We start from the raw sequence: 25,939 nt of genomic DNA, 5'->3' as shown, positions 1-25,939 counted from the left end.
TGCATCTCCAAGGCATGAACACCCTGGAAACATGAACAGCAAGTGAATTTTTATTATTTTCTCTGCTGGAGCTCTTAAGGATTTGAAAGAAAATGCCTTTGTTAATGGCAACAGCTAGCTTTATCAGCTGTAATTCCTACTGCTGATCCAAACAGAATTTTAGGAATGGGAGGAGTAAAATGAAAATCCACATCCCACAAACATTTGCTTCACTAAAGGTGCTGGTGCTGCTCAGGCATCTCTCACTGCATGGCTCCTTCAGCACAAGACCACCCCACTCACCCATTCTCCTCGGGGAGAGGGAGGGGGCAACATGTGACAGTGAATGTGAGACCTCAGGAGCCACACTCACCATTTTTGCAGGACAACCCCATCCCCATACTCCTATTACAGATCCTCTGCAAACACCAGGCCCTGCAGGGAGAGTGAGTGGACGGGAGGAGCATTCCCTGCCATCCCACCTGGGTGCACATGCATGAATTCCCTGACCTGAGAGCAGCAGTGGTGTAAGATTGCTCCCTACTCTTATCTCAAACCACAAGCCTTTATTCCTATTTTCTCTCCCCTGTCCAGCTGAGGAGGGGAGCCATGGAGCAGCTTTAGTAGGCACCTGGCATCCAGCCAGGACCAACCCACCACAGATGTGCAGCACACACAGGCTGCTCTTTAAAATTTAACTGGTGCCAGCAGCAGCTCATGTTCCTGTTGCAGGTGGCAGAGCTCCCTACATCAGGATGAGCAGGCAACACCTCTATCCCACATCTGATATTGTTTGAGAAAAATGAAACATTAGCTCAGCTACCACACATCTGAGCAGATACTCATGAAGTGAAGGCTCTGAGATTTCCCCCCATACCTGTGCACTTCAGTCACACTTCAGGTTGGGACTGCAGCGGATCACACAGTCCTCTGCTTCCAAGATTTCTTCCTGCAAGGAATGTGAACCACTTGGCCTTCCCACACAGATGAAGGAAGGAAAGCCAAGACACCAAGCAACCACAGGCTCTCAGAAAAGAATTCATGATGAAAAATGATGGCTTTTCCTCTCAGAAGGTGCAACCTTACACTGGGAAGAATCTAGAACCTCACTGTGCACTGCAACCCCTCACTCCATGGAGGGCGGCTGGATCAGGACTGCACCTACACATTAGAACTCTTGCTAATGCATGTCACTCAATTAAGAGACTCAGCAGGAGCCTAGTTAGGCTGGTGGACAAAAGGGAGGAGGCAGGGAAAAACTGTGACAAATTGAAAATTCATCGTGAATTGCGTAACTGCATGAATAATTCCTTTCAAGCCAAAAGAGATTCCTGCAGAAGAGGTAGCTTGCTGCAGGTCCCTCAGCTCCATTTAATGAAAGAACTCCCAGAGAAAGGTTTTTGATGGGGTTTTTTTGTTTGTTAAAAAAAAAAAAAAACCAGAAAAAAAAAACCACAAAACCAAACTCAATTGCAAGATACAGCTGATCTTCTATCAGCAGAGAAGAGCTGGTGGAATCAAACAAACAGGTAACACTGATAGGTTTCCCCACCCTGGCAGGACAAAACTTTTTTCAAAATGGCAAAGATTCTTATTCCCTTTTGCTAGATACAATTTTTCACTTGTGAAAACAAAAGGGGGAAAAAGGAAGATATGAAAAATATTTTCTCTAAGCCACTGATGATGCCTCAGGTTTTAGCTTTTATGTTTTTTGGATTTTGTACTCCTTTAGTGTGTAGTTCTGAGCTTCATGTTAGGGGATGGTAAGTTCTCTTCACAGAGTAGGGAGACAAAACAATTCCTTCCCTAACTGGGGACCAAGGACAAATTATCCAAATCTCAGGCCCAAGAGCATAAACCACAGCAGAATGAAGTGAGAAAAACAAGAAGGACGGGACTCCGTAACCTAAAACTATAATTGGACAATTAACTGCAATATACAAATGGACCAGAACTTATAAAAGTGAGAGACCTCATGACTGGTCATCTATTTTGTGACCATTTTGGTTCATCTTGGGTGTAGCCCTAGCTGGGCTCTTGTACTGCCCAAGGTGGACCCGTTGAGGCCTTTTAATAAATACCTACTTTATTTTATAACTCCATCTAGCCTCTGGTTTAGGTCAGCCTTTACAAGGCATCACTGAGACTTATGAAAGCATCAGAAAAGAGGAACTGGTGAAAAAAAGAAAGGGACTGGAAAAAAGTCCCAACAGTAAATATACTTAAGTTACTGAGTGTCATTCCCAGAAGCAGGGAAACCCCACATCTAAAATTACAGGATTCAAATCTGGAACCACCTAGCTCAGGAAGGGTCCCATCCCCTGCATCTCCCAACTGCCATGGAAGGGTTAAGCTTTTTCCATATGCCAAACAGAATTCTGCAATAATGTCTTCTGGCCCTTCTTGTAACAAGCAATGGGACAAGAGGAAATACCCTTAAGCTGTAGCAGGGGAGATTTAGATTGGATATCAGGGAAAATTTCTTCATAGAAAGGGTTACCAAACATTGGAATGGACTGCCCAGGGAAGTGGTGGTGTCACCACTGAAGTTATTTAAAAGATATGGCACTTAGGGACGTGGTTTAGTGGATAACTTGGTAGTTTTGGGTTTATAGTTCAACTCAATGGCCTTTTCCAACCTCAACAATTCCATGATTCTGATGCATAAAGTGCCACATTTCCTTAAGACAGCCAGGCATCTCAGGAGCAGTATTGCCAAAGAGTGCATCTTGGCCCTTAAGCACCCACACAGATGTCCTGATGTCTAATATTCCAGTTGAACCCGAGCTGCAGCCTACCTCTCCAAGTGGACACTAACAGGGCTTTTTCTTCTCTATCTGGTAGTTTATTTTTACCAAACTTTGAAGATGAAAATCGTTGGTCAGACCTCTGCACCACCCCACCAGCAGGGAGTTGGTCAATGAATCCAAAAACTAGTGGGAAAGAGAAAACCTTTACAGAAAGCCGACTAAAATCCATTCGGTCCTGTGGGATCTTTAGGAGCCAAGCCCACTGGCTTTGGAGCTCCCTCCTTGAATTCCACATATTTTACACTATTTGCCTAAAACCAGATCCTCAACTCTCAGCCAAGCCCTCCTAATCCATCAGCTTTGAGGCCAGGACTGCAGCCCACTCCACAAGTTCCTCCTTTCTTCTGTGCAGCCCCAGCTTCTCCTCCTCTTCCCTGAACACCACTCCCACAACTGCTTATTACCCATTTTACTCCTTCACCTCAGTTCCCCTCTTCCCTCTTCTTGGTTCCCACACGAACATCATGAGCTCCAACTCCCTACCTAGCCGATCTCAGGTCCCATTTTTTTCAGGAGAGTCTGTGTACCTGCCATGGGCTCCAGGACCAGGCAAGAAGACCAGAGAAAAGAACAGGGTGGCAGGCTGGGTAGTTTGTGGGTTGCTGCTTATTGGGAGGGTGGGAGAGCACTCACACTTTTCCCCTGGTTGGGAATAGGGATGTGTGAAAGGGGCTCAGGATTGCCTCCTTCTCCAGCCCCTTCACTGGCATAAGCACTTTGGCAGCTCAGCGTTTCACACCCACACTCACACCCAGTGCTCTGAGCACCCACATTCCTACCAGGAGACGTTGCTCCACATGCTCTCACCCCAGCCCACTCCAGACAGTGCTCACGTGGCAGAGCCAAGCCTCTGCATCCTCCTGTCCAGCAGGGCTTGGGCATGAGCAGCGAATCCCACGGCTGGCCCCCAGCTGGGGAGCAGCTGTGCTCCACAAGTGCTGACTCAGGCGTGAGCAAGGCCAGCACAAGGGCATCGCCTGCCCTTGGCATCCAGGGCCAGACAGCCGGCAGCCTCAGCCCAGAACACGCTCTGCCCTGGTGAATCACACACCAACCCCGGCAAGTCCTTTCAAGACCCATCAGTCACCAGAGGGGAAAGAAAATTACATGCACACAAAGTAATTAGAGGTGTAACCCTCTCCCCTCCCTCTGTGCAGGCTTAATGCTTCCTTTGTCCAGGCATGTTTGCCTTGCTAAGTCATGCTTCAGGACAACTTTCTTGACAGAAAACAAAGGTTAATTAATATAAAAAAAAAAAAAAAAAAAAAAGAAACAAAAAACCACACAGAAACCCCTCATTAAAATGGCCACCCTCTCAGCTCAGCTCTCTACTCTCTCTGGTCCTTCTTGGAAACAGAGCGCTGACCCATGGCAATGACCCCTGCAAAAAAGCCAAACTGCACACAGTCACCTCAGGGCTGTCTCCAGTGATGGAGGGGTGGGAAATCAGCCAGCAGAGGAAGGGATACCAACTCCACAGATACAGAGACAGATACTCTGCTCCCATCCCTCCTCACCTAAGCAGCTGAAACCACAGTGAAGTCACTTCCAATTTACCACCTGCATTATCAAATGCTTCATCTCCGTGGTGGAAGTCCCTCATTACAGCACACACATGAGAAAAGCAGGTAGAAGTCTGCTTCAAACCGGTACTCTCCAAGTGTAAAAATATCTCTTCCACATACTCCTCCAGTTCACCTCGGACACACATAAGCACTTCTGATCCAGCTGGCTCAAGAGAGGTGGTGAAAGCACACATGCACACGCATGCTCACCAGCCAGCTCATTAAATCTAATTAGACAGTCTTCCACAGGGAATTTTGAAATTCATATCCAGCAATTACTGTGTCCTGTTCTTTCCTTAACCCTCTGGATGTGTGAGCATGATTATTCACCACATGAAAAATAAAAATTAATATGAAACTTCAGAGAGTTGCCATATGTGCACATTATCAGAGGTGCACTGTAATTTAATCAGTGTTCCTGCTTAGAGACAAATATGGTGGCAGCAACACAGCAAAAGAACACTTGAAGCCTCAGCTATGGCTTCAAATGTCTCCAAGAAACTGACAATATGGAACCATAAGTTTTCCTAAGTAACTTCATAAAAAATTTGTCCTGCTGACATTGTGGTGTGTAAGGTGTGAAGCTACACATGCACAAGACCACCAGCAATCATGAAGATAACTGAGCCAAAGTGCAAAGGGACTGATCCTTGATGACTCAAGGAAAATGTTACCGTCATTTCCATGTGTGTCCAGAACAGGTAAACTGTAGTTTAGGAATAGTAAAATTTGTAGTCCTTCTCTCCAAAACCCTGCACAGGACCAACCTCACCAGCAGCAACAGTTGCAGCCTGACGCTTAAGGAGCAGTTTTACATGATGCCACAGAGCCATCAGCCTGGGGAGCCAGCACAGCCCTTCTGCCACAGTGCAATGGGATCATCCCATGCAGCCAGATCGATGCACACAGACATTTCCGTGCACACAGGGGGTATAAGTGGCTGTGTGTCTGTCTGGGCATGCAAACTGGTGATTTCATGTCAGCCACTAAAGACAGAACACAGATGTGACAGCACAAAAGCTACCAAAACTCTGTTCAAGAAAGAAACTGCCATAGTCTTTCTCAGATATACTTTGGGTCAAATCCAGCTGCAGGCAAGGATTATAGAAAGGCTCCCACTGGTCTTCTGGGAGCTGCATATGATCTTCATGTAGATGCACTTGCACAGGGCACAGCTAGTTCAGTGCAAGGTTGGCACTGTTCAGTGAGTTTGCAAGCTCAGCTAGTGAAGCCAAAGAGTTTGCAATTTCCATAAAGCAAGTTTTTTCACCCTTGCTCTTTCAGGTCTTAAAGACATACGCAGAAAGGAGGGAAGAAAAAAAAAAAAAAGCCAACGAACAAAAATCCAACCACAACACTAATAAAAAAAAAAAAAAAAAACACAATAAAACCCTCCTACCTCAAAGCAGAAAAAATTATGGAATACAATATTATGAATGCAAGCATCATTTATATGGATGAATGATGAATATTCACAGCATTTGCCTTTGTTTTCCTTGCTGATTAAGTATCTAACTTAGATTCCCACTGTTGACAGAATTGCAAATCCTAAAAACTACAGGATGACAAGTATCCACCTAGGGTTAGTGCACACAGCTACCCTGACCAAGCTGCTTAGATTTCATGATCTAATAGCAGAATCTTGTCAAGAGAAACTACAGTTTCCATTTTAAAAACATAAGAAATTAACTGTGAACTGCAGCACACAAAGTTAGCGAATAGCTGTCAAAACAAGAAAAAATCGAAGTGACCCAAAACAACCACACCCAAAACATTTTCACCACTAAGATCCTTCAGAAAATCAAGAGTCCTGCAAATTCATACAGCCAATAAGTGACAGAAGGAAAACTGCACTAAAAAAAAACCCAAAAAACAAAAAACAAACAGTTTTCCAGAAGTTTGGCGACTTTACATTAGATGACTTTTTGTTGGTCACAATCAGAACAGCAATGACACACTTCCAACTTTTTTCCATTTTGGTCTGAAAATTGGGAATTATAGTAAAGACTTTTACTAAAAGGAGAACCTGTAAAAATTGAGACCAAATGCAGCTAAATGCTTAGCTGTATTACAAAACTGGCTTTGCTCCGTAAAGTGTTGTTTCAGCAAGAAAAATAAAAGATAATAAGACATTTATTCTGGCTACTGAAACATACAGATGTTAGTCCTAGATCATATCCTGTTACTTACAAACAAAAGCTAAGGGAGGGGAAGAAACTTTTAAAAAGTACTGGAGTCACAACAGCTTTTTCACAGAGACAGAGAGAAGCAACTTGAATATAAATAAGTGTCCAAAATAGGTCAGCACTCTTTTCTTGGCCACTGAAGTCTGATACTTTTCACTTGAGGTTATCCTGGCTGGTGGTGGCACACACTACAGGGACAGAGGCTGAGGCCAGACACGGCCCCAAGCTCGCAGCGCCCTGCAGTGAGCACTGCACGAGCCCTGCCAGGCACCACCAGTGCCCACACACTCCATGGCAATACCTGCATTCACCCAGGTGGAGTTGTTTCCAACCTGCCCTCACTTCTCTCCAGGAGTGAGGAAATGCTCTGTGTGCACAGTTTTGACCCCATCAAGCAAGAGGTGTGATAAGAGACAGGGTGTTTTCCACGGCCCCTATGGAGACCTACCAGCTCCATGCATTTAGCCCTGAGCATCCCAGGCACTGCCTGGCAGGAAGCTGCTCTCTGGGCCAGGAGAGGATTAGGCCCTGCACCACCCAGCTATGGTGTGTGGGCAAAGCCACTGGCTTCCCACCAAAGGTTACAGTCCCTTAAACCAATGCAGAAAGCAGTTTTAGACCCAAAAATCAGGCCATGAGGTGCAGAGCATGCACCTCAGCTGCTCTGCCAGTGCTTCCATGGTGAAGCTGGTAGGAGCATCAGGCTGCAGAAGAGCCACAGTTCTCTCTCCCTCTTAAAGGGAAAAAAATGAACAAGTTATTTCTACAGCACTGAGAGGCAAGCCTGCCAGTCCAGCCTCGGCAGCATTCCTGTCTAACTCGGCTTGTTTACCACCAATAAAAAGCCCATTAGTTGCACAATGAGCCTGTTTAAAATAACTAAAAAAAAAAATCATCACTGGCAAATTAGTAAGACATTAGGACATGCAGACACCTCAGCATGCTGTTATGGAAACCACAGAGGAGTCAGACTTCCCTCAGGAGCTTTTCCCAAGGAAGACAATTCCCTAAGATATCTCTCCCTTTGAGTGGACCCATCGAACTCTGAAGGGCTCAGGACCAAATGCATCAGTCACCCAATCAACTGACCCAGGGTTTCCAATCAAGTGACTTCCAGAGAAAGTAAAATCCAATACCACAATGGCCAGTGACCCACTCTGCTCTTCCCTACTGCATCTCATGCATCCAGAAGAGTTCTGGGGGAGAGAGCAGGAGAGGTGACTCCACTCCAGCAGATCTCACACCAGACAAGAGTACCACAATTGTCAGTGCCCTGGTGCTGCCAGGCAGCACGCCAGCACAAACAGTGTGCAGGTGCTGCGGCTGCTTCGATAGCATCACAACCACATCCTTGGGGTGGATCCATGCCCTGCCAGCTGAGCCACATTCGACCATCTCTGGTGCTCATGGCCATGGAAACTGAGCTTCAGTTTGCCCTTCTTAGGCTGGTTTGGGGTGCAAAGCCAGCATAGGGGAGGTGGGTGAGGGTGCAGTCCCCAAGAGTCTGCAATAAAGGAGATCTGTGTGGCTGTTGAGTGTGAGGTCTCCTGGGAACAGCCCTTTTACTGGGCTCCAGATGCTGTGGAGTGATTGCTTATATGAAGGCGGGGGAGGCCTCTTTACTGTTTCTCATTTCCTCTTTTTTTTTGCTTCCCCCCCCCCCATTTCCTGGTTTTGTTCAGAAGCACAAGAGAGTCATTCATCATTTTTCTTCCAGCACAAGGAGCGCTCTCACCTCCCCCTCACCCCTAAATCCCTCCCCACCAGGAAAGGGCACGTGTTCTCCAGCCAAAAAGGCTCGCAGCAGGGAAGGCAAAGCTCCCCAGCTCCAGCAAGCAGCTCCGGCACAAAGGGCCACATTCTCAGCTGGGTTCAGTGGGTGCCAGCCCCCAAAGGGGGAAGGCCAGAACTCAGCAGCAGCAGAAATGCTAAGTCAGAGAACGGATATCAGCGAGGAGGAGAGCGATTTGCACCGGCTGGAATTATGATGCAAAGCAGAGAGGAATTACATGCTGAGAAGACAGACAGCACCTCAGGTAACGGGAGGAAAAGAGCCAAGACATAAAGGTCCACATATATCTCCGCCCACACGCCATAATGGTCACTCAACTCACTGAAACCTGGGAAAATCTTCCTTGTGGACTTGGCTCCCCCACTCTCTGGAAAGTGGATGGGCACTGGTCCAAGTGCAGTCCAGGCACTGGATTGGCACCACTTTACAAGGCACCAGCCTCAGGTTTGGGATTGGCTTCCAGCAAAGCCCTGTTCAGTTTGCAGGAGGAGATAAAGGGGTGGCTATAGATGCAGACATTTAACCCACGCAGAGGATCGACAACACCGCCAGGAAAACTTCATTGGAGAGCTCTGCTCCTAAGTCCACTTTGGTTCTCAGTCACACTGTTCTTTTCACAGCTTCCTGATGGCTTCTCCTTGCCTTGCCTTGGACAGAGACAGTGCCAGGATAAAAATATCTCAATACAGATATAACAAAGAGGATCTCTCTTTGAATGCCCTTAAGAAAGAGAGCGAGTAGGTAAACCCCAAATTCTTGCACACATTTTTATAAAGGAACCGTGCATTTTCATGAAAAGAAGGATAGTGCAAACACCTGGGGTCTGTTTGGGGCTGTTTGGTTTGGCTGATGACCTGGAAAAAAAGGGAACTAAAACTGGACATACAGAAAACATTCCAGGTTTTGGTTTTGTTTGGGTTTAATCGCAGCAGTAACAGCAATCAAGTCAAAAAGGCTGGCTTATGGTCAAACCCAAGGGTTCTTTTTGGTCCTTTTAGAAGGAAAAGAAATAGAAGACTGTGGTCAGTTCTGGGGCCAGCTGGGTGGAGGGAGGCTGTGTGCCAGCAGCTCCACCAAAGAGGTACGTTTGTGGCCCAATTTCAGCAAGAACTGGAGGAGCAATGACAACACAAGCCAACAAGAGTTTGGCCATTTGGGACTAAAGTCTTCCACACCCACTGAACCAGAGATCCCGCTGGCTCCTGCAGTTGCTGCTCAGGAGGTTCATCAGGCCCAGAGGGATCACTGTGCTCCTCCAGGCTCTCCCCTAAACACCACCAGCTGCTTTTGCCAACTGAAATGTCAAAGTTTTGCAAAACCCATGTGTTATAGTGTGGGAGCCCAGACAGCCCAGGTTCACCTCTCAGGCATAGGAAGAGCTTGGGATGACTTTTCACACATCCTTGGATCACTGGTGGCGTGTTCTTTGGCACTGCTTTTGAGAGTGTGGACATTCATTCCCTTTTCTTTCTTTAAAGATGCTCTCAAGTGGTGAACTTCTTTAGCTGCTTGTCTCCCTAAATATCTCTGCAAGCTTGTTTTGAGGTTCCTTTGTCCTCCCAAGGAGAAAAGTCAATATTGCAAAGTTACCGGAATAAAACCTTAGTTTTACCTTTTGTTTTCTTTCAAATGGTTTGGCAGCCAAACCAAAAGAATCAGTCCCAAGCAGGAACCAACACGTGGCTTCCATCATACTCCAAACCCAGAGTGTCACCTCCACAGCTCCCAGACATGCTTGTGCAGAGCTCTGCCTGACCCTCCCAACCTGGCAGGAGCACTCGTTGACGGCTCTTCTCCCTGGATCAATGAATGGCAGGTTTCAGCAGGTCTTCACTGAGCCAGACAGGCCACAATAATCCTGCTAGCACCCTGCTGAAAATATGCAAAGTAAATATGAGACCAAGCATGGGGAGAGAAGATGAGGCTGGCAGAAATGCAGGAAGAACACATGAGGAAGAAAGAAAGAAAGCACAGCACCTCATAGCAGGAAAATAATAAACTTGCTGACAAAAAAATGCAATGGGAAAAAACTACAGAGTTCTAGAGAAAGAAAGAAAGAAAAAAAAAGAAGCAAAGGAAAAAGGCAAGAGAGACTGGGATGAGCATGCTGGCCTGAATGCACATGGTCAGCATGGGTATAATGATGCGTATTTTCTTCTTGGCACTAAGGGGATCCCAGAGGGCCCACAAAATACTTTTGCAAGTCAAAGGACCAAGCTCTTGACTACTCCCAGGTGGGGCAGCTGCTGAGTCATCCTTACCCATCAGGCTCTCATCCCACAAAAGTCCAGACTTCTGCTATTGCAAAGAGTATTAAAAGAAATTTTTAAAAATCCCAGGGAATTTTGCACTGGAGCCTTTTCCATGTTTTCCCCTCCCTCGCATCTTCAAACTAGGCAACACGTGGCCCAATATCATTTCTGTAGTGCTCATCACTGGAGCAACTAGCAAGCTGTTCAGTCTAAGGAACTTACTCTCCTAAGGTACATTACTGAATCTTCCAGGACCAAAGGATAAGCACGCCCATGAACAACACACTCAGCTGTACCTGCCTCAGTTTCCTTGACTCCCAGGTGGAGCTCTTACTGTGCAGCAGAGGCTAAACAGCCAGTCTGTGCCTGGGGGCTGCAGAACCGTGGTAGGGGAGGAATGAGATTAATTACATGAATAACAAAAAGCCGGATGCCAGCCACCAGCTCCCACCCCATAGAGCTCAGCAGGATGTAGAAGGGAAGCAAGCAGCTCAAAATCCAGAAGAGCTCCCAAATGAGGCCAGTCTTATCCTATTTCCAGCTACAGACCTGCATCTTGGCCTTCACAAGGGCCAAGAAAAGCCCTGCACATTTTCTTTAGAAGGAGCACAACAGTGAAAAGCCCCCAGTAGGAGAGTTTTCCTTTCAGTCTGACCTGGACCGTCCTGTGCATCCGCCACAAGGGCACAGCCACCGGGAGCCAGCTCGCCCGCTCGGAGAGAAGAAAAGGGAAGTTAATTTTTGCAGCCAAAAGAAAACAGGGAATTCTTTTCAGATGGCAGGAATGTAACCGTGACATTTAGTCACTTGCTATTTCTGCTTCCCAGCTATGTCTCTCCACAGGAAAGCCCCTGGACAGAAGCACCCTCCAGGCAGCATTGCAACATGTGTGTCCTCAAACTCTGGTGTCTAATCAGTCCTGTGGCCCCCACTTCAGGTCCTTGGGAAACAGGGGTGGTTTTGGGGAGATTCAGTCTCGCTCACCCTATGCCTTCACTGGCTTAACCAGATGCATGTGTCTGTCTGGGAAAAGGGCAAACCTGCAACTCTGGCTCAGGGTCTGACCCCAGCTGAGAACAGCATAACTCCACTCTCTCCAGGACATGTCAGCCAGGACAGGATGGCAGCACTGCCCTGCATCGGCCCATCGGCCCCTGTGCTGGGCTCAGATCAGAGGGGAACCAACACCACCTCTCCAGCTCTGAAATGCACCCGTTGACTCTGTCACAATGGGGAAATCACATTTACTCCGGGTTGAGCTGTGATGATGGGGGACCCTATCCAATGGCTTTGCAGTAGGCCCAGCCTAACTCCACCACTGGAGCAGTCTGATCTGTGCTGTCCTAGTCCCTGCCAGGCTCTGGCTACATGTCCTCCAGGCATAGTGCATGCTTCCACAGCTGGAGAAAGGAGAGCATGCCAGCTGGGGTTACTCCAGTACAGGGTAGGTTGCACACCTTGCACAAGGTACTGGTGTCAGGCAGTCAGCCCAGCTCAGGTCATTACTTCAGAGATTTCCAAAGCTCAGCCCAGTATGCTTGCTGCTCACAGAGATACCTTTGTTACTGTCTGACTGCGCTAATTCCAGCCTTGCATTGCAGGCTCTTTCTGCCTCACAACCTGAAGTCCAATCCATCCACAGCTATTTCTTGGGCAAAACTTTGGTAACTTCCCTCATCTAATGGGAGTCCACTGCTTCCGCAGCAGAGTTGCAAAATCTTAATGCAGGCTGCACACTGGTTGTCAGGATGTGGTTAGCATGGCAGTGGGCAGCACCTGTAGTGGGGTGTAAACATTCCCACAGGAGCATTCACACACTCAACACTGAGCTTGATATCCATCTTAAACATGATGATGATGGCAGACAAGCAAGATGCATAATTTAACTGCCAAAAATGCCATTTCATCACAGGATGCCATGGAAGGGATGTGCATTCAGTTGATTATCCCCACACAGGCAGGGAAAAGTAAAAGAGAAGAACTGGGGAAAAAATGTACAGCAAAACACACACTCAGTTAAATATTTATGGGGGCCACTGCATTTCAATTACAAGCAGTTTTTTAGGTCAGCTGAGACATTTTAGCTCTGCTAGGGCAGATCAGCTCCAGGGGACAGGATACTGCTGACAACACAAGCCAGAGGCTCAACCCTCTTAGCACACCCCGTAGCTAAGAATAAAAACAGATCTGGGCAGGGCTGTTCTTCCACTGGGCACAGCCCAAGCAATGAGACCTCCCTTCTCACCACAGCTGAAGCCTCAAGACACAGGACTGATGTACACAGACATCACTGTGGGTTTGTCTGCCTCCCCAGCACTTGAAGTCTCACTGCTGGAAGTCAGGGCAGCTTACCAAGTAATGAAGGCACCTCTGTGAGCAGCCAGCAGACCAGGCTGTGCTTTGGAAATCCCTGAAATCATGGGCTGAGCGGTATCAGCAGCATGATGGGTTTCCATAGCACTGTTCCCACCTCTCAAGGCTCACTCCACACTCTTAAGTTCCAAATTTGTGCATTGCTGGCTGTCGCCCAAGGCCAGATTATGAATGTGACAGACATTTGGCCAGCTTCATCTACTGCCCTGTCATATCTGCACTGTCCAAGCACCTTCAGTGCAGTCTGAATTGGCAAAGGTCAGTTTCAGCATGTGCAGGACCAGCCTAATGGACAGGAGTAAAGTAACAAATCCTTAAAACCAGCGTGATAAACAGAATAAACAGAAAAATTAAGGAAAGTAGTGAATGAAATCCACAACAAACATTACTAGAACAACAGAAGCTTTCCACTCCTCTGAGATTAGAAAAAACTATGTCTGCATTTGCATTTTTTTACTCTTTGTATAGGGCACATTTTGTTAATGCTGGAAATTCTGCATTTCAGTCCTTGTTAGCTCATTTGGCCATAGTCCAGGATGAGGGTCACAGTTCTCAAGAGAGCTGAGCAGAAACCATACCACTCTGTGATGTGGGACCTGCAAGAACTTTACTACCTGACCTCATTGGTCAGCCTTCTCATGTTGAACTCACTTCATCCAAAAAAACAGCAGTCAAGCCTGGGTCACAAAGGTGGGGCTGAGCAGAAAAGAGGGGTCAGACTCAAAATGAGTCTGTCCAACCACAGTATCTGAAGCAATGTTCATAAAGCAAACACTGGAATGACCAGCAAGCAGAACACCTGCCCTTAAACAGCAGGGCAAATCTCAAGACAACATCAGCACTTCTAAAAAGGGATTAAAATAAAAGCACACTGAGTCCACCCACGGCATTTGTTTAAAAGCCATGTGAGAGGTGGTAAATTTCTGCAGGCTGACCCCCCACAAACATAAGCAAGGGAAAATTATTAGCTCTGGGTTCCCAAAATATTTACTCAGTCTTACATTACTCTGACTACACTCAATCAAACATTTCCAAAGTCCCATGCCACCACAACTCAAGTGCAGAGCACCCTTTCACAAGAGTATTTCCAAGAACTTCACTACCATAAAAGCCAACAGCGTCCTTGCAAGGTAGGAAACACATTCTAATGGGGAGAGGAGGCTGAAGTGCACAGCCATCACTGTGCAACATCCAGGGGTCAGATCTGAACACTGCATCAAACTGAAATTGTGTTAGTAATTACAAAGCCTAGATGAGCAGCCTAAACTGAGCAGGGAATAAGAGGATGAGAGAAGACTGAGTCTGAGTCGTGCAGCAGGCGGGGGGGGGGGGGTGTGTTAAGTGGCTGCAATTGATCTAAAACTGGGGTTTAGATCTCATCTGGCCAAAAGCCACAGCCTGAGAAGCACATCTGGTGGAGCATGTCAGTATACTCTGTGTGTTTCCTCACAAAGGCTTGGAATACCAGTTCTTATTTTTAGTACTATTTCCATTTCTTCATGTAATGAGTTCAGTGTTTCAGGCAGCCCTGGAGGAGCAGGAAGGACAAGTCCTGTAATAAAACTAATTAATTCATGTGGAATTTCTAGCCACTATTGTGAAAGTGGACAAATTCCTCACTTCTGAAAAGCTGCCCAAGTGGCCATTAATCTGGCTGTGGTCACAAGCAGGATTCCTGTGGCCTCCTGCAACACCCAACCAGCCCCCGGGACAGAGCCTGCAGAAACCAAAGTGGATGTTGTGATTTCCTCACACCGACTCCCACAGCCCGAGTTTTACTTGACAAGACAGTTGCTTCAGAGGGCTCCATGCCAAATTCCTCCCCATGCCCACAGACCAACCATGCCTCAGTTATGTACAGAGAGATCTAGACCTTCCTAAACCTCCAAAATCAGCCCGAAACAGGCATTTTGGCTTTATTCAAAGCTCAGTAGACCAGCAACTTCCCACCTGCCCAGTCTTGGCCATGCTCTCAGCAACAGGTGCCCTAAAAGGAACAGGGCACCAAGTTTGTCCTAAAGACATCAGAAGCTGTGTTCCCACCACCTAGCTGGCTGTGCGAGGAAGTTGAGCTTTACAGGTCCCATCTGCAGGCAGTGGGAAGCTGGGCTCCTCTGCAGAGAAATAATCTAATCAACCAAAATCCCTGGATAATGAAGAATTAATGGAATCTGAAAGCTTGGGGTGACAGGGTCTGTGGGGTCTGGCAAGGAAAAAAAGGAGAGAAAACACTGATCTTAGTTACTAAAACCAACAACAACAAAATGACTCAGAATTCCCACAGTGAGCTGACCTGTAAGAAGGCACCATTTTGCTCTAGGCTCACTTTTCTCTCCCAGTTCCAGAGTGCTCTTTAAATTCAGTGATGGATTGGTGGGTTAGCCTCTAATTAGTACCTGTACTGCTGACCCAGCATCCTGTCCCAGGAATGGCAATATTCCCTAAACACCAGTAGAAAACCAGATCTTCTCCTCCAAATGATCTCTGTAATAGTCTGCAACAACCTGGATTTCTGCTTAAACAAAATCCTCCCCAAACCACGCCTGCAGAAGCCATAGAAGCAGTCCTGTTCATTATAGCCAAAAGAAGAGGAACCCTACCAGTCAACAAACTCACCAGTCACCTCAGACTGACCAGCAAGCACTCTTGAAGAAATGGATGTCAGATGCTCACCCTTTTCTACTTAGAAAACATCAAGGAGAAAATAAGGGAACGAAGGCTTCAATCTCTTCACCAAGCCAGGAGAAATTCAACAGCTTGGACCAAGCCTTCTACTACTAGCCAGGAGAGCTGAGACCAGACTTCTGGCTGAAGTCTGACCAGCAACATCATACCAGGAAATCTTGCTGTAGTCTGGAGCAAAAACACTGGGCAAAGCTTTATGAATTTTCATTATATTACAGAACATGTAATCCCACACATGTTGTTATGCAAGTGAGTGCAGTGCACTGTGTCAATGTTGTAGACATCCTGCACCACAAGGACAAGCTGCAAGGAGGCACAAAGACACCCCTCTAAAATTGCCTCCAGCCAGTAAGGTGTTGAAAATATTATAAATTTCAAGGGGAGAGCATTAGAAATACCCTCCTCCCACCTGAGCTGGTTTATCTGCAGAAAACAGAAAAAGCAGGGATTTCAACACAGTCCAATTCCCACCAGTGCTTTGTGTCACTCTCAATTACAGTCCAGACTGAAATACCAAGAAATCATTCCTTGCAGCCGGCAGAATTAATGGGATCTTTGACTACAGAGAGCACCAGGCAGTGAACTTGTTCCTTCACCAGCCAAGAGGCACAGTGCAGCTTTCTTCAGAATAAAAGCTGCAATGTCAGAGGACAGTTCAAGGCTTATAAAAGTGACCTGATGTCTCCCAGTATTTCAGTCCATAACAAAGGCATGTAATTCCTGACCCTTTCCTTTCTTAAACAATTTATTTCTACCATAAGCTGATGCAACAAGAGACTTCATCTTTCCACTGGTATCTCACTAAATGATATGTCTGGCAAAACACTGAGCAGAAATCAATCAATAATGCAATTACAAAGAGCAGTCGAATGCAGGGCTGCAGCAAAGCTCTGATAACTGTTCAGTAACCCTTTTCTCCTCAGCCTTTGCCTAGGATAGCCATCACATCACGTGTTCTTGTAATTAGGTGTCAATTCAACATTTAATAAGGTCACGCTTGGCCAGTTTGTGAATGAGAAACACCTTCCAGCTTGCAGGCAGTGACTGCTGAAAGTAGGCAGAGATGTTTCAGTCAGACTTGGTCTACTGAAGGTAATTTGTCTTTGTAGAAAGAATAATAGGACTAGATTTGAAATCTGATAAATTGGCAGAAAACTCATCCTTCCAGAAAAGTGAAGACTCAGTTGGGTATATTTCTTACCATGGCTCTGTGGGTCCAAACAAAGACCAAGACCTGTATGACAGAGCATGAGAATGTGCATGGGGAATAAAGTGGCACACGGCTGCCACGACATCAGCTCAGCAGAATGATCTGCACAGTATCTTAGAACCACTAGCAAGGATTTTTCCTTCTCTCCCAAGTCCACAGCAAGACCATGCAGCATGGTCAGCCTCCCAGTCCCACAGCACACAGCACCCATGAAGCACCACGTTGTTGCACACATGTACTACAGCTCCCTCCCCCGGGAAGACACTAATGCAGGCCCCAGTACAAACCTGTCCCTTCTGGCAGACTCAACCAGTCAGAGAGGACAAGTTGGAAAACCAAGCACCATGTGTTCAGTATGTGCTGCTAGAGGACACCGTCACAGGGACACTGATTCCGGCAGCACCTCCCCAGAGGAGAGTGGGATGAAGATGGGTGGAAGCCACAGTAGAAGTGAAAGCAATTGCAATGGATTTGCATCTCTCTAGTACAGAAAGGGTCTGCTAAGCAGACACTTGATCACAGTTACATATCTCACCCCAATTTAAGGAAGAAAACAGGAATTCTTATGCCTGAAAACTCAGTACACCACCAAGCTCAGCCTTCCTCCTGTAACAGAAATGCTTTATACAGCACCTTTACATTCTACCTTGGCCTTCCTCTTACTCTGTCTGCTTAGAGCAAAAGATCCTCCCTGAAGGAGTCCCAGCAGGAAAGGCAGATGACACCATGTTCAAAAAGCTTAGAATTGTCCAATCCAAATAAAAATGCAAAAAATCCACCAAGGAAACTACTGTTTCTCCTAGCTCCATAGCTCAGAACATATGACCAGGAAAAGCAGGTACAGGAATGCTGCTGGCTGCTGGGATGAAACCCTGCCTTCACAAATCCAGCCGTGTTTGTGGGTAACGGCGACAGCTGCCCATCGGGCAGATAAATTAGACCCAGATGACACTGCAGCCAGGTCTAGTACAGAGCCATACACAAAGACACCTCTCACATTCCAGTTTTCACTGTTTTGCCTCCTGAATTATCTCAGCTCAATTCCTGGATGTGGATAAAACAAACGACATGGACTTTCTCACAGACGAGGCTTCTTGCTGTTCCCTTGACAAATACCATACTCAGTGAGTATAAGCCTGAAATCCAGAGGAAAGGAAACAACTGCAAAGGGCAAGAAGGAAACAGATCATTTGCCAAGGGACAGCATGAAAACACATTTCTGCTTTGGGTCAGAGCCTTGAAATCTTCCCAGGCTTCCCTCTCCCTCCAAACCACCATTTTCACACCAGCAGCACTCTCACCACGGCAGACTCCGGTGGGACTGTGGAAGAGGGTGGCATTATTTTCAATAAACTGCTTCACAAACGTGTTATTTATTGTCTTAATACTTAAAAGATGACTAGGTTAGCTCTTGACCAGACACAGCTGCCACAGACGAGCATGAAGACCTGGTCCACCTACTGGCAAAGCCCCAGAGGCAATGAGGACAGATGAACTGTGTGGTTTTCTCATTCACCTATAATCCCTACAGCTGTTACTAATTGCATTTGACTTTTAATAATTTCTTCCAAGGCAAGGAGCTGTGCAGATGTTCAGCTTATCCTGGGCAGAGCCACTGTAGTGGCTGTGGACATATTAACACACTCCTGTGGATCTGGGTCTGGTACTCAGCTTCCCTGGTGTGTGGTAATGTCCAAGCTTGCATAAGCCAGGCTGAAAGCCCGATTGCTGCACTCATAACCAATCTTCCTCTTGCTCATGTGCTTCCAGCACAGGATGAGGGGGACACTCACAGCCTGACTCTCCTCTGCTCCTCACCCATGTTTTAGCAACATAGTACTTTTAGGACATCCACTGCTGCACTGGACCCACCAACTTGACTGACAGGGTCAGAAGTTGTGGGGGCGGAATACAGATACACACATGCACATGCAGATCATGACGGATGCTTCATTTCCTTATAAAAGCAAGAGAAAAGCAGAAGTCTTCCTGGCAATTCAGTAGAAATAAAAAATGCATTCATAGCATTACTGGCATGGTTTTCAAGTTGCTGTTAAAATTCCAGTTACATTATGCTACCTCCAACCTCAGAGTCTTCTGTGTTTTCAAGCAATACATTTAACTGTCTTTTAGCAGCTGCCTGCCAAGGGGAAATGAAGGTTTTGACATCTGACCTGTAAGGAAGGATGTGTGGCATTTGGAGCTACCCAAATAAGGATTTTAGCTGGATGCTAAAACAAGCTGTGTTTTTAACAGTTAACTATTTTGACACTGTTTTTGTGTCATGGGAGTTCAAAGTAGAGACCCTGGTCAGGTGAGTAAGGCAACTCCAGCCCATTAAGTTCAAATTTGCTTGCAGCCACATTCTTTTCACAGCTCTCTTTCCCTTTGGAAAAGTTACTTTGCACTGGCATGGACTGAAAAAACACATTAGTTTTAATAAGTAAGTGAGATTCCAAAGCAGGACTCATTAACTAGCAGTGGCTTCTGAAACAGATCCCACTAAATTAGTACAAGTATCCCAACAACAAAGTAATACTACAAACACAATAAAACTGAATTGGCAAAGGGGAAAAAAAATTCTCTCAACTGGTCAGCTTTGAACAGTGGCTCAAGAAACATTTTTTCAGAGTGGAATAAGTTTTATTCCTAGGATCTTGTTTCCATTAGGAGAAAATATGTTCTTCAAATATTCTCATGGCTTGGGCAAGACAATCTAGGGCGTTTGCTGACATCATTGAGATCTGCCCTGCTCCACCTCTTAGCATAAGTTCCCACCTGGAAATAGCACTTGGCATCCTGCTGGGCACCCTGCTGCACCTTGAGCCAGTCTGGGTCATTGATCTGACACTTGTTTTCTAGGGCTAGCTTGCAGCAGGACTATCTCCTGAACCAGCCTGCTCTGACATAAGGTGAGTGCTGAATCAGCAGAAGGAAGGGCAAAGGACATGGGAGCTGAGAGTTGGAGAACATCACAAAAGCCCTTGATTCCAGTTCATCATGGCTACAACAGAAGGCTCCCCAGCCTCTGGCTGAGATTGGAGGCTTTGAAAGACCCCAGTGCTACCTAAAATGCCTCTCAAATCATACTGTGTCTACAAGACCCATATGGCCACCTTAGGCCTGTTCTGAATAGAAGGTGGCTGCAGGGACTAAGATATTTTCTGCCAGGACACAGACTAACAATGAAAAGACAGTCGTCACTCTGCTCCCCGTGTCCTGGAGGACCTTCAGCACATCATTTACTCCATCTGCAAAACACTGTGATAATCTTGCTGAGGTGCTGAGAGAATAAACACAGTCAAGACCAGCTCTGCGTGCACAGTAACAACTCTGTCCCTAGCTCAGGCGGTTCCAGTCAGATACAGGAATTTGTTACAGCATGACCTGAAACCAACTGCAGTGGAACGTGGTCCAGAGGCACCAAAACTACCTAAAAGGCCCTGATCCCTGTAGATGCTGAGTCTCCACCTCACTCCCACCACTGATGGGGGTTGATGCACTCGCCTCCCCAGGGAGGGAAGAAGTTCTCAGACTGATTTCACAGACTGCTGGTATTTTGTTCCAACATTCCCAACATCTCCAAAATACCCAAAGCCTCTTGTGCAATGAGCAACATCCCTTGCTCCTTAGCTACATGGTGGTTTATGTTACTTTCCGCCTACAACCATTTCAGGATTGGCTTTACAGACCTTAGTGGAAGACTAAACAATGCCGGAGCCATAGCAGGAGAATTTGCAGAGTTTTATTCCTTGTTTCATTTCGGCAATCCTTCTGCCTCTCATCAGGGACAAAAAAACTTGCCAACCTCTTAATTTAGGAATAGCACGAGCTCTGCATTCCAGTCCTGAATCAGCCAAAGGAGCCTTTTCAAGCTGGAAAGGGGAAAAAGGGTAAATACCTTTAAGCACATTTAAAAAGGAAAAAAAAAAGGCACTACAAAACCAACCACACCAAAAAACCCTCAACACCTGCTTTTTGCAGGCAAAAACTTGCTCTTGGGGCACTCTTGAAACTGGCTTAACATCAGCATTTGAAAGCAAATTCCAGTCCCTGCTCTTTTGGGTGCCAGAGTGCTCTCCCTGTCACTGCTTAAAACTAAAAGCAAACTCAGCTCCCTCATATATGTTTAGCAAGCAAGTGCAGATGGAATCAAAGATGACAGTCTAAAGGGAAGAGTATCAAGTGAAGCCGGCAGATTCAGATTTTGTTTTTGTTGTATGGTTGGAATTTTTTTTCCTAATGGCTACAATAACCTGTTAAAAATTTTGTAATCTGAAGAGCGCAAACCCTTTTCTGGATGTTCATGCTCCTCTGCCAAGACATGCTCAACTGTGAATATTCCAGCTGCATGTTTCACATCACGCTGGTTAAAGATGTGCCAGTATTTTTATTATTCACCCCCTATGGATATTACAGAACACCACATACATTATAGGGTTCTTACAGTGTGCTATTTATGTGTGTATTATCCACAGAGATATAATCAAATAAATCACACCCATTGTAAAGGAATAAAGATATTCCAATCAAGCAAAATGCTGAGTGAAGTTAACATAATTCTTAATTTAAGTCTGTAAAAGAAAAAAAAGAACCACTAACTCAGAAAATCACCTCTCAGCCCATCACTGCAATGCCCTCCACCCACCCCGGCTTTTTGTAAAAGCATAAGCCTGGAAGTCAGTGCCAAATTCCTTAAATCTAAATGCCCTTGGCTTCTTCTGGAGAGTCTAAAATTCATTCCCTTGACACTTATATTCTGTAGTCAAGGAAGATTTTGCATCAACATTGTTCTCCAGAGTACTGGCTCTCCACAGCCCTTCACAGCTGGGCAAGGGAGCAAGGACAGGAGAGGGGACAGGAGTGGGGACAGCAGCAGTCGCAGCCTGGCTGTGCGAAGCAGCAGCTCGGAACGAGCAAAGTTCTCCGTGCTGCTCTTTTTCCTTTACTCCACTCTCTCCATCTCTCCTCCTCGAGCAGAGCAGCATGCACAGATAGCATGAGGAGCATGCACAGGTACCTGGCTGCATTCCCATCCTCACAGAGAGGGAAGCATAGAGGTACAGCCTGGTTCAGAGCTCTTTTAAATCAAGCCTCAAGAGGGAAGGGAGGGAATTCAAAGTCGCGCTGATGAACTAGTTATGCAAACAGGGTCAAGAACCCAAGTCACAGCCAGGGGAACAAAACCAGCAAGGCGGCAGAAGTCAAGGAGGGGTGATTACCCTCCTTTTGGAGGAGAAACGAGAAAGTGCTACTGTCTATTTCCAGAGCTGATTTGCCAATTCTCAACATCCCACGGAAAGGGAAAGAGCTTGCAGTCGATCCCACGGGAGAGGAGGCATTAATAAAACCCAGCACTGCTGTTCCGGCAACCCGAGGACCGCTCCCTCCCACGGCAATCACAGCAACAGGTCAGGAGCCTGTTGGTGTCCCTGTCCCCGGGGCTGTGCTCCCGGGAGGCATTCCTCTTGTCCCTGCACCCAGTTCCCGGAGCAGGGGGCCCTGGACCCCCACGGGCGCTGGCAGAAATCACCTCATCTCCAAGGTGGACTCTGCTGGAAGTGTGGCCCTAGGGAACAGGTTCCTCACATAGCAAGGCCCCTGCAGTCCCTCAGCTTCCCCCTTGCCACCAGGCAGCACATTGTCCTCCCACACCACCTCTCTCCTTATCTTCGGGGCATCCATACCCTTCAGGGTGGTTTTACTCCTCCACCAAACACAAATCTGAACGTTCACTCCTCTCTGCTCCCCATAGGAGCCTCCCCATCCCTCAGCTGCGTCTCCCCAAAGTTCACCTTTTTCTACTCCCATAGTGGATTTTTTCCCCTAAAAGACCCCAACCTCCAGCCTAAGCCCCGGGAGTAGTCCCTGCATTCTCTCCTGCGCCCCACCTCGTTACATTTCACCCCTGGGGTTCTTGCCCCACACCAATAAAACCTCTCGAACCCCCGAAATAACTGCACCCCCAAACACCCCATTATGCCCACCTCAAGGATGCTTTGTCCCCCCTCCAGCGCCCCTTTCATTCCCTCCCTCTTTGCGCTTCCCTGGACTTACTCTCGCTCCTCTCCCGCAGGGATACCTCATGTCTGCCCTCCCGCGGGGTCGTTCTGCCCTGGTAGGACCCTTGATCCCCCTTTAGGATTCCTTTGTCCCCTAGACGTTCCGGCACCCCGGTGCTGCCCCGGTCCTGTTCCTGAACGCCCGGTGTCCAGCGCCCACCTGTCCCCAGTGCCCGGTACCCGGTGAGCGATGCACGGTGCACTGTCCCCAGTGCCCGGTACCCGGCGAGCGAAGCCCGGACGGCGGTGCCCAGTCCCAGGTCCCCGGCGCGCAGTGCCCGGTCCCTGGCGCGCCGCGCAGAGCGCTCGGTGCCCCGTCCCCGGTGCGCGGCTCTCGGCGCGCCGTGCCGGACCCGCGGAGCCCGGGACCGGGCGCTGCTCACCTGCGGGACGCTCGGCGCTGGCGCCGTACTCGGCCGTGTCGCGGCGGCGGGCGCAGGTGCCCTGTCCCTGCACCAGGGCTTGCAGGGGCAGCTCGGCGCCGGGGTCGGGGTAGCAGCGCAAGCCGGCGGCGCAGCGCGGCGTGTAGACACCGCACGCCTCGGCCTCCAGGCGAGCGCACACCGGGCAGCAGCCGCAGCCCGGCTCCCGCACCAGCTCGGGGCAGGGCGGGCGGGCGGCCGGGGGGCAGGCGGCCAGGCGCTCCGCCGTGCAGGGCGGGCAGCGGAACAGCACCTCGGGCAGCGCCGGCCCCGCCAGCGCCAGCGCCGCCGCCGCCGCCGCCAGCAGCAGCCGCGGCCAGGCGGCCCGCGCCGCGCCGCGCCCGACCCCGCCGAGCGCCATGGCGGGACTGACGGGCGGCGGGGCCGGCAGGTGGACGCGCCGCTCGGCCCCCCTGCGGGGAGGCGCGGGGCGGAGAGGAGACGAGCGGAGCGAAAACAGGCGGCGTGGCACGGCCCGGCGAGGCACAGCACGGCCCGGTGAGGCACAGCACGGTACAGCACAGCAAGGCACGGCTCGGCTCGGCGCGGTGTCGGACTGAGCGGAGCTGAGCGGGGCCGGGCGCGCCGCGCCGCCGCTGGGTCCTAGAGCCGCCCCCGCGCCCGCCCCCGTTCCCCTGCGGGGGTCGGGGCTGTCCCTCGCGGAGGGGAGCGGCGATCAGACCCAGAGTGGGTTGGAGCCAGCCCACGCAGGATTGGGCATGACCCAGAGAGGAACTGGGGAGTCTGACCGACACGGGGCGAGGGCCTACTGTAGTGGGACACATGGTCTCCCTCTGGAGATGGGGCTCTGCCCGCTGAATAACAGCGGGGCTGAACACGAAGGGAGTCAAGACCCGCCTCACAGAGACACCTTGAACAGGGAGGGATGGAGATCCCACTCCACCAGAGGGCTGGGGATGTGCTTCACAGAAACACTCAGCACTCGGAGAGGGGGAACTGGGTGATCTCCACGCCCCCAAAAGCGAGGGGAGCTGGGGTGTTCAGCAAGCGCCGGCTCTCACCCTGCTGCCGCAAAAGTGCCAGGCCTGGCACAAGCAGCTTCATTTCAGTCCAGGTGCCACCGTGAGCATGAGAGCCAACATCTGGACTCAGTGCCCAGTACCCTGGGACAGTCCCAACACCCAGCTGCTCACCAAATGTTGGTCCTGGGAGCCACCCTGCCTCCATGGGAACAGGATCCTGCAATTGGGAGATACCTCTTGGAGATCCAAGGCTCTGTGCCCATGGAGATGCCCCATGTCTTCATCCTGGCTGCCCATAGGGTATTTTGCCTCCTGATCAAATTGCAACCGATTCAGCGCCTCCCGTGTGGCACTGCCTCACAAGGCTGACCAAAAGTGGGGTACAACCAGAGGCACAGAAACAGAGGTCTCTGAGCTTTGGGGTTTTGGTATGAAATGCCCATTTTAAACCCTATCACACTCCTTTTCCTGCTGTCCGACTGCCACAGGCTACACAGAGGATTTTAACTACAAGGGGTATTACATAGAGATGACTTTTTTTCTGTAATTTAAAAAAAATAGTAACAGCAAAATCAAGGGAATTCAATTGAGCTAATGAAGCTGGAAAATTCAGTTAATATATTTGTGGCGTGTATGGTTAAAGTCAGGCATTGAGGCAGCATGAATTTCCTCAGCCACAGGAAAAATGACAGCTCTGGAGCATTTAAAATTTGCTCGTGTAATTTTTTGTTGTTCTGGTTTTGTTTTTTTTTCAGATTAAGAAAAATGCAGAGTGCTGCTGTTGACAACTCGCACGACACAACTATTGGCACAAGATTACTCACAGCTCTGGAGTTATACAACAACATGTTTGTTTGTGAGATTGATGACTGCAGGGTTGGTTGGTTGATGGACTGCAGCATTCAGCGTGCTCTGTGATACGTCCTGGGACTGAGTATGCAGTCCCATCCCAGTCCCTTGGTCTTCCCAAACAATAACTCAGGTTTTACAAGAGCTTAATCAAGCATGGTCAATTTCTCTGTCTGCCCATGATGCTGTAGATACCTTGCCATAGAGTACCTACCCACTTGCTTTAGTTTTTAAAACACACCATTGTTTGTTTGTACCTTGCTTAAGCTGGACACTGATATTAACCAGCCGAATTTCACTTTGGAAAGTATCCACTTGGTTTTGGGGTCCCTGTGGCAGCAGCACTCATTTCTCTGAGTGCAGGGGACTCTGAAATTCCAAGCCAACCAGCATGTTCCCCTGAAATTACAGGCAAATAATGGGGAGATTTTTTATTCTACTTCATGTTACAAAACCCAAGTTTTAGCCTGGGTGACTTGAGAAAGTCTCTTCCAGAAGACAAAAAGAAAAATAAATGCAGTGAAAAAACCCAGCAGAGGATTTGCAATTGTTATTCCCACAAATCTCGAAGTGGGAAAATGGGATGAACAGCCCTGCATACCAGCAGCCCTTCAAAAACCTCCCTTTTAAACAGATTTCCCAGCAGATGTTCAATAGAAAATGGAGCAAATTATTTTCACTGCACACTTACAACTTCTCAGGGATAGCGGGAGGAAGGCTCTCGGTACCTTTTTTATGATCTGCTGTTGACTTCACTAATGACTCACATTT

General features: G+C 48.1%; 1 protein-coding gene across 1 annotated transcript in view; it reads right to left on the bottom strand.

Moving 5' to 3' along the window:
• Positions 1–23,697, bottom strand: part of IGFBP2 (insulin like growth factor binding protein 2) — a 55,034-nt gene extending 31,337 nt beyond the window's left edge. Inside the window, exon 1 of the mRNA XM_050976966.1 lies at positions 23,298–23,697. Within this exon, the coding sequence (XP_050832923.1) occupies positions 23,298–23,697 (400 nt within the window). The remainder of the gene's footprint in view (positions 1–23,297) is intronic.
• Positions 23,698–25,939: the final 2,242 nt, after the last annotated feature.

This window comes from Serinus canaria, chromosome 7 (genome assembly GCF_022539315.1).
Source record: "Serinus canaria isolate serCan28SL12 chromosome 7, serCan2020, whole genome shotgun sequence".
Lineage (NCBI taxonomy): Eukaryota > Metazoa > Chordata > Aves > Passeriformes > Fringillidae > Serinus > Serinus canaria.
Note: the sequence above shows the minus strand (reverse complement) of the source record. Positions and strands in the feature narration are given on the sequence as shown.